Raw genomic sequence first — 8,148 nt, 5'->3', positions numbered from 1 at the left:
AATGACTATGCAGTAGCTCATGTCTGGTCACTGTCCTGTCAGTTTCTATGCTTGTAGAATGTTGGACAGAGGAAATGAGCAAAACTAATGTGGTTTAATTTTAGAAAGAAGCTCAATGGTCAGGGTCAGGTGTTGGAGTTGTTTACCAAAGTACTTAGTTATAAAAATGTCCTTTCTAAGGATTTAGGCATGAAGCAGACGTCTTGACCGTATTACATCAGCATTTCCCCAAGTGTTCAGTGAGATAATGTATTAGGGAAAAAAAGGTTTGGGATTAAATCTTTCAGAAAATGTTGGCTTGAATCAACTCAACCTGTTCACTGCTGAACTTCTAAGTTTCTTTAATTGTTAGTGTTGACAGAAAATCTTTAATAGGAGGACATGTTATGTAGTATTTTTCAAATTTGTTTGATCATAGAACACTTGTGACTAAAAACACCTTTACTAGACTAGTATTCTGTAGAACATTCTTTGGTAAACACTGATTTAGTCAATCACCTGACTGACAGCTGGACTGTGGAGTGGATATTTTTTCCAGGTTTCTTTGAATAATGTGATTCTAGGTTAAAAATCCTTCAATCATAGCTCACGATTAGGCCTTCACTAGTTTAATATCACAGGAGATGAATTCACTTGAGATAAGATATAAAAAACGCTGTTTATGTAGATGAAAAACTTATGTAGTGGGAGTCATAACAGGTGAGGTAGGACATTTCTGCCACTCACTAGCTGTCTTGTCTTAAGAAAGTTACTTAAGTTATGTCTGTCCTAGGATCCTGACCTATAAAATGTGGTAAAATGTAATGCTACCTCTATCTCAAGGGATCTCATGAATTGTGTGTCTGTTTATGTGTATGACTTTAAATTTAATCCCTGTTTTAGCTGTAAGGAAACAAATTTTAGGTTCTTCAAAAGGTTATGAAAAAATGTGAAAATTTATTGAGGCTGATTTTAGTATAATATTGTTTTTTTTTTATAAAATAATTTTATAAAAGAGTCCATCAAGATATTACATAGAAAATGCACACTAAGGTAATATATATATACACTTCATAAAAATAGAATACATCTTGGCAATTGCTTAGAGTCTATTACCACCATGTACAGTGTATTGACGTTTAACATTTATGTTAATTTGAACATATGAGATTTTTAGTAAAACAAACCTGTCCCACTGGTATCTTTAAAAATTGTTTTCATTGACAGGAAAATAAAAAATTCTGGAATGTAAAAGTTATGAAGTTAACTGGATGAAAGTTTACATTAAAATGTTAAAGTTCCATGCCCTGAACAACTGTCGTGAGGGCAAAGCGATTTTTTTTTTTATTATTTTCATAAGTGGTTCAGCTGATCTCACAAAATCACTGAAAATAATATCCTTCTTCTGAATGTTCAGTCAAGATAAGCACCATTTGGGATCAAACAAGACTTCTAGTAACTGTACTATATTTTTAAAAATGAGTGGTGCTTTTCTCCTTAAAATGAAAATAGGTAAGTCCTATTATAATGTATCAATACTTACAAAAATAGCCATAAGTTATTTTATAAGCTTTGCTCAAAATACTTAGTAACTAATTTTATGATTCTAAAAATAGTCAAATGCTCAAAAACTCTATTTGACTCTGAATCAGTTGTCTTTGTTTTTTGTTGTTTGGTTTGGCTTTCAGGAAAATGATCCTAGGTACTACACTACTATAAACCGTCACTGATAGGTCCTGTTAGATGTTCAGAGTAATCTTTGGGAAGTAACTGCTCCAGTGTAATAAATAAAATAATAAGGGACTTTTCTAGACCCTACTTCAAGATACGACCATGGTGGGATCATGAAAACACCTCAGAAGTACCAAGGAAGGCACACAAAACAGAGTGTAGCACCATTTTCAAGTTGCCAAGATTGCAACTGTTCAAGAGACAGTAATCTGGAAGGGGGCTTGATTGTCATGATTAATACGGTTTAAATATGTAGAATAGGCTTTGGAGAGTTCCTTAGTATGGATAGACAGACACAGCTATATAAACTATGAATGTGGTCTGATATTCAATGGTCCCGTTGGCACTGTAGGATGAGGCTCGGACCCTCATGCGGTAGGTCTCTGCTTCTCGTAGTGGTCGTGTTGTATACACCACTCCTTTCAGGTTTTCATCCCTCAAGGCAAAAGGAACAGTCTGTTCCTCATCTATCATGAGGAAAGTTGTCCTGGGATGCATCACTCCATCCTGCGTGTAGGCAACCAGCCGGATTAAATCTTGATTGGTGGCTATTCCAAATGGGAGGGAGACGAGTTTGTATTCCAAAGCATATGGACTCAAGGCACATTCCAAATCATTGGGTGGACAGTTCTTGAGGCAGAACCTAAGAACAACAAACATATGAAATACATAGTTATCTGGAAGCAGGAGGTGGCATGATGCAGGTGATCGTGATCCATGACAACTTTCAGGCACTGCATGCAGGAGGCAGCCTTGTTCTAAAAGCGGTAAGACTCAGTCGTGTTCTGTGTCACTAACTCAAACCAGACACCAGATGACTAGGAGAAGATGCTGGTGTGAAGTCAAATATCTATCTTGCAGCTCCATTAAAAGCAGAAGTGTCTGAGCCATTGAAGTAAGTATGAATGCCACAAGAGTATTTTCTTTAAAATGAAAAGTCAGTTTTGGAAATAAAAGCATCTGCATATATATTGGAAACACGTACTTCTTAAAGAGGAATACAAACTACTTTTTAATTATATAGTATCCTAACACTGTTTGAAAGGTGAAACAAAATATATTGATATTTTATTTTTCTAAAAATAATAAAAGGTCAATTAGGATTTCTGGTGGGGAAGGGGCACTTCTTTTGTAATTGTCGTTCACATTATTGTAGATTAAAACGCTTTATTTTCTTTTACCAGAGCGCATGTTGACTGCTTTTTGAGTCATGATGACTTTTAAATTGTTTGCCAGAAACCGATGGTAATAAAGAGGGGGAAAAATGCACAGAGGACCGTTTTATGAAGATAGGATTCTGCAGTCATAGTATTTTTAGAGGTTTTGTTAAGTCTGTATTTTCAGTTTTCTCCTTCCTATTCCACATCTCATCAGACCAATCGCAAATAGGTTTTTGGTGGATTCTGGGCAGTCCACACTTGACTATGCCGCAGTAACTTGGTAAGCATTACCAAGAGGGAAACAAAGTGAGCTCCAGCCAGTATTTGGTTTCAGAAACACCTTCCTATTAGCTGGACCTACCCAAGAGGAACATTATCACTTGTTTTCAATCACCCTGTTAACTTGGTACCTGGATACAGTACAACATTTCTGGAAGGAAAGAGAGAAAATAGAATGGTAGTTTATTCAGAATGCAGAAAAGCCTGTTTCAGACAGAAGGAAATATAAGCAAGATGATGTATGAATGGGCAGACGACTGACTCATCTTCAGATGCTCATCTCCATTCTCAAGGAGTGGTGAGTCAGTGGAACAACAGAAAAGGTGCCTCATGGTGGGCTCTGAGTGTGCAGAGCCCTTACCACCCTGAGGCAACACAACAGAAACGAAAAACTTGCTGCTGAGGCAGAACCCACCATGTTACATGTTATATGCTGGGAAGACTGCTTCAGGCAACACTGGCAGCCAAGAGTGAGCTTGGGTGGCAGTGGCTGCTGCAGGATGAGCTCATTTCTTGCCCACTCATTGAAGAGAATACTTACTGTAACCCCACATCTTCCTGGAGTTAGTGACTTCCTGTGAGTTACATGTGACAAGAGACAAAGTTTATGTTGGTCAAGGAGTGGGAGGAAGGATTTTCAAAAGCCTGTCTGGGATGAGAAGGCAAGACATACCCTGAAACAGGATCCCGTTGGTAGTTGGGCGGACAGGGTGTATCGATGCACTGGTAGCTTCCTCTCATGTTGAAGCACATGCGATTGGGCCCACAGTGTACATTCTGCTCCAGACACTCATTGATATCTAGGGACAGACAGTACAGGGAACATGCAGCATCAGCAATGAGGGTGAGAGAAGGCCATCAGAGCGGGCACTGTGGATGTGTGACTGGAAGGTGGAGGGCTAGCCTTCTCCTCCCATGAATGAACTTAGTCCTATCTAAGCTTCTTCAACCACAAAATGGGGATCATGACACCTGGTGGGGTTTTTTCCCAGATTGCCTCAAGCACATATTTCTTTATGTGAAAGGATATAAAAAAAATGAGAGCTATAAAAGTAGATGGGGAGATATTAAGAGCTCTCTGGTGTCCTTTATATTTGGGCAATACCGTGCATTTGAGTTTTATAAAGCAAGTAATATTTTAAATGCACTATGAACAAACCAAAAATTTAAAGGACAGTTGTGAATATTTTTTGCAAAGTGAAGAATCTTCTTAAAATGTGAGTGATTTTTGCCTACTGTTTTGTTTTATAATGTCAAATTGTTGAGTGGAAAATAGGGTCTGAGATATGAAAGGAGTCAAGTTATAAGTTCGGGAGAGATGGTACAGGCTAGTCAGATCTTGAGGAGAGAGACAAACAAAACAGGATCAAATACATGGCCCAGGCACCACAAAGTAAGCTGATCAAATGGAACAGTTCACCTGGATCTGGATTGTGTTGAGTCTATCCTCTGTTGTTATGGTAGTGGGATGGTCTCCTTAGGGTAATGGTATGGGGAAAATATGCAAATGAAATACTCTTTTTTTTTTTTTTGAGATGGAGTCTCGCTCTGTCGCCCAGGCTGGAGTGCAGTGGCGCAATCTCGGCTCACTGCAAGCTCCACCTCCCGGGTTCACACCATTCTTCTGCCTCAGCCTCCCCAGTAGCTGGGGCTACAGGCGCCCGCCACCACGCCTGGCTATTTTTTTTGTATTTTTAGTAGAGACGGGGTTTCACCATGTTCACCAGGATGGTCTCGATCTCCTGACCTCGTGATCCGTGCTGGGATTACAGGCGTGAGCCACCGCGCCTGGCGAAATACTCTTTATTTTGTTGTTTTCTACACTAAGTTGTTAAGTAGAAACACACTTTAAGTTCTTCATGAAAATGAGTGTTTTTGAGCCATGATTCTTAATTTGGGGTTTATTTTTGAGTATCAGGGGATCTGTAAATGAAAATGTTTGCGTGTGTGTATGAGACAGACAAACAATGTGAGATTGATTGATGGATTTTCTGGAAAGAGGGTCCATGGAGTTCAACACAATTTTTAAGGAATTTTAAGATCCCAAAGGTAAGAATGGTATTTTAGAGCAGTGGTTTTCATACTGGGGCATCCTCATTTCCCTGGTGATGCATATTTTCCCTGGTGACGAATATTTTCTAGCAGTATGAATGCAGGCGAATATTTCAGGGAATCGATTCCCATATTCTCATTTTCCATAATTCTCCGCTCATTTTGCCTGAGAACATCTCATGGCCTGAAGGTCTCTATTCCCTTCTCCCTGTTTCCACCCTTCTTCTGATTTACAAAGACAGGTTTCAACTAATCTCAGAAGATAAACACAGTAAGCATATTGGTAATAAAGACTGATGGTGGCAGGCCTTATTTTATCATGGCCACAAACCAATGGTCTTAGCTCACTATTTTATTTTATTTTTTGAGATGGAGTCTCACTGTGTTGCCCAGGCTGGAGTGTAGTGGCATTCTCTTGGTTCGCTGCAAGCTCTGCCTCCTGGGCTCAAGTGATTCTCCTGCCTCAGCTTCCTGAGTAGCTGGGACTACAGGCATGCATCACCATGCCTGGCTAACTTTTGTATTTTTAGTAGAGATGGAATTTCACCATGTTGGCCAGGCTGGTCTCGAACCCCTGACCTTAGGTGATCCACCTGCCTCAGCCTCCCATTAGCTCGCTATTTTGAATTAGATTTTGGAAGTGAGTTGGCTGTCATGGGGACACTTACTAACATTTTTGTTTGAACAGAAAAATCACCTTCGACTTTTTCTGACAGTAGATCTGATTAATTTGCCAAGAATACAGACTTTCATATATAGTGGCCACCTTCCATTAACTGAGGGAGTTAAACCTGCAGCTCTGAAGTTTTGATGAAAACATATTTAAAGCTTGTGCACATTAAGATAACAATCCGTATAACAGTGCCAGAATTCACATCCTTTACAACTATTTAAACTTATAAGAAACTTTAGTGGTTAATTTTTAAAAGTATGAGTAAAGTATAAGGTTTTCAAAGTCTAAGTCAATTGGCTGCATATAGCATTGATCCTGATATAAAAGAGGGAAAAATGACAATTAAATGGACTGAATTGGTTCTCCAGAGGTGGGTCCTGAAGGTCAGATGCATTTCTATCATGGAAGCTGTCCTACAAACAATGGGCATGTGTTACTATGACGTCACTGTACAGTAGTACATAACCTGGTAGTTGGATAATGGTATTTATATTGGGACTTGATACAAAAATAAGCATTTTAGATTTGGCTCCAAATATGTTGTTTTCTGAGAAAAACACAGACAATGTAATTATTTACTTAAAACAATAAGTCTGCACAAAGTAAAAAGATACTGGTTAGAATGATATGGAGTAAATAACTTGTTAGTTATGTGTGCTGACAATGATGTAGTATGCTATTACTAGTATTATACTAGGATTAGTTTTCCTACAGGAATGAAACACAATGTGAAACAACTTTTTATTTCAGTTAATTCTTGCCTACTGGCTCTGTGAAACAATTTCTAATTATGATTTTATCAGTCAGGAGGGCTTAATCTCCCTGACAAAATGAGATTGTCTCAGTGATGTGAAAAGCCTTCTAGAAAAATGTGAAATTCAATTAGCCTTATCTTCCTTCTCTCATTAAAAATTTTTCTCTTCATATTCATCATCCACATGAATTTTATCTCATTTTCATCATGAACTCTTGCAGAAACATGAAGGCAGTGGGCTGCAGGGGACCATGATAGTGGTGGTGTGGAGACTGGAAGCTGGATGCACATCAGTGTGCCTAATAAGTTGTTATTTAGTAGTTACCTTATGATATATTTTCATTGGGTAAATATGAATCTATAAAGAAATATCAGAATCTAATATAGAAATATACACTTTCTATTAAAAAGCTTTCCTAAGTACTGAGGTGCTGGGCAGGTGGCCCTCTTCTGTCTCTGGTCTATTACCCTCTCCTCAGGGTGAAGCACTCTCTCTAGAAATTCACTCACTCTACTCATTTACTCTACTCACTATTCTTAGAAAACAGAAGACAGAAAAATAAATAGATACTGTGTTGTCTTCTGTTCATGGATGATGTGATGTCTGGTTTCTATTTAAGAAAATTACGATTGAAATGAAAGTATTTTGTAACATACTGCTACAAGAAAAGAATCCCAAAATGAGCTGAAAATTTTTATATTAACAGCTTTAGAACATATGAATGTATTTAACCAAGTGCTTCTGAATACTAAAAAAAATAATTTAGGATAAACATACTTGAAACATCTGTCTTATAGAAAATATAAGTAATTTAGATTCTTGTTAAACATGCACTGCATTTTTAAAACACGGATGAATAAGAGCACTCATTTTAAATGCAGTGCTCATATGTTTCCAAATTTTCAGAAGTAGATTAGTGGTGCATAAAATTAGCATAAGGATCCTTTAGTTTCTCCTCTCTGCATCTTAGGCAATTCTTGATTGGTCATGCTTTTTTTCATTTTGCAGTCTGGTGACTTTCACTTTTGACTAGAGTTTCTGTCCTTGTTCAATGTCAAATTCACTTTAATTTCCCTTTTACTGACATTTGTATCAGTAATTTCTAAATCTTTTAAAAAACCATATGCAAATAAAAAGCAGTCTTTGGTTCCTTATAAATGCCTCAAACACTTTCTAAAACTATAAAAAGAATGCAAGTTATTCTTTAGGGCAAAGAAAAAGGCATAATTGTTTTCTCTCAAGTCTTTTTAAAACCACAAAAATATGTAACCCATTTAAATTGCAAACATTTCAAGTGACACCTGTTTCTGATTTGTCCATGTTATTTTCCACTCTCTGTAGCACAACTGAAAGCTGAAGAATGTTTGGAACTAAATAAGTGACAAAAGCAATTAAAAAAAAAACGGGCACAATTTAGAAAGGGAGAAAAATTCTCCAATGAGAATAAAATATAACCCTTTAAAATCTGGCTAAGGGGTTTTATGTTTCAGTGGTTATTCCAAATGCTTCAGTATCTGCC

The 8,148-nt window shown here is 37.5% G+C and overlaps 1 protein-coding gene across 1 annotated transcript in view; it reads right to left on the bottom strand.

Moving 5' to 3' along the window:
- Positions 1-916: 916 nt before the first annotated feature.
- Positions 917-8,148, bottom strand: part of HMCN1 (hemicentin 1) — a 461,695-nt gene continuing 454,463 nt past the window's right edge. Inside the window, exons 106-107 of the mRNA XM_011934184.1 lie at positions 3,823-3,949; positions 917-2,353 (exon numbers count right to left, since the gene is read on the bottom strand). Coding sequence (XP_011789574.1) covers positions 1,987-2,353; positions 3,823-3,949 — 494 coding nt within the window. The 3' untranslated portion in view covers positions 917-1,986. The remainder of the gene's footprint in view (positions 2,354-3,822; positions 3,950-8,148) is intronic.

The sequence above is a fragment of the Colobus angolensis genome, unplaced genomic scaffold (assembly GCF_000951035.1).
Source record: "Colobus angolensis palliatus isolate OR3802 unplaced genomic scaffold, Cang.pa_1.0 Scaffold132, whole genome shotgun sequence".
Lineage (NCBI taxonomy): Eukaryota > Metazoa > Chordata > Mammalia > Primates > Cercopithecidae > Colobus > Colobus angolensis.
The sequence above is the reverse complement of the archived record's forward strand: the minus strand, read 5'-3'. Positions and strand labels throughout refer to the sequence as shown.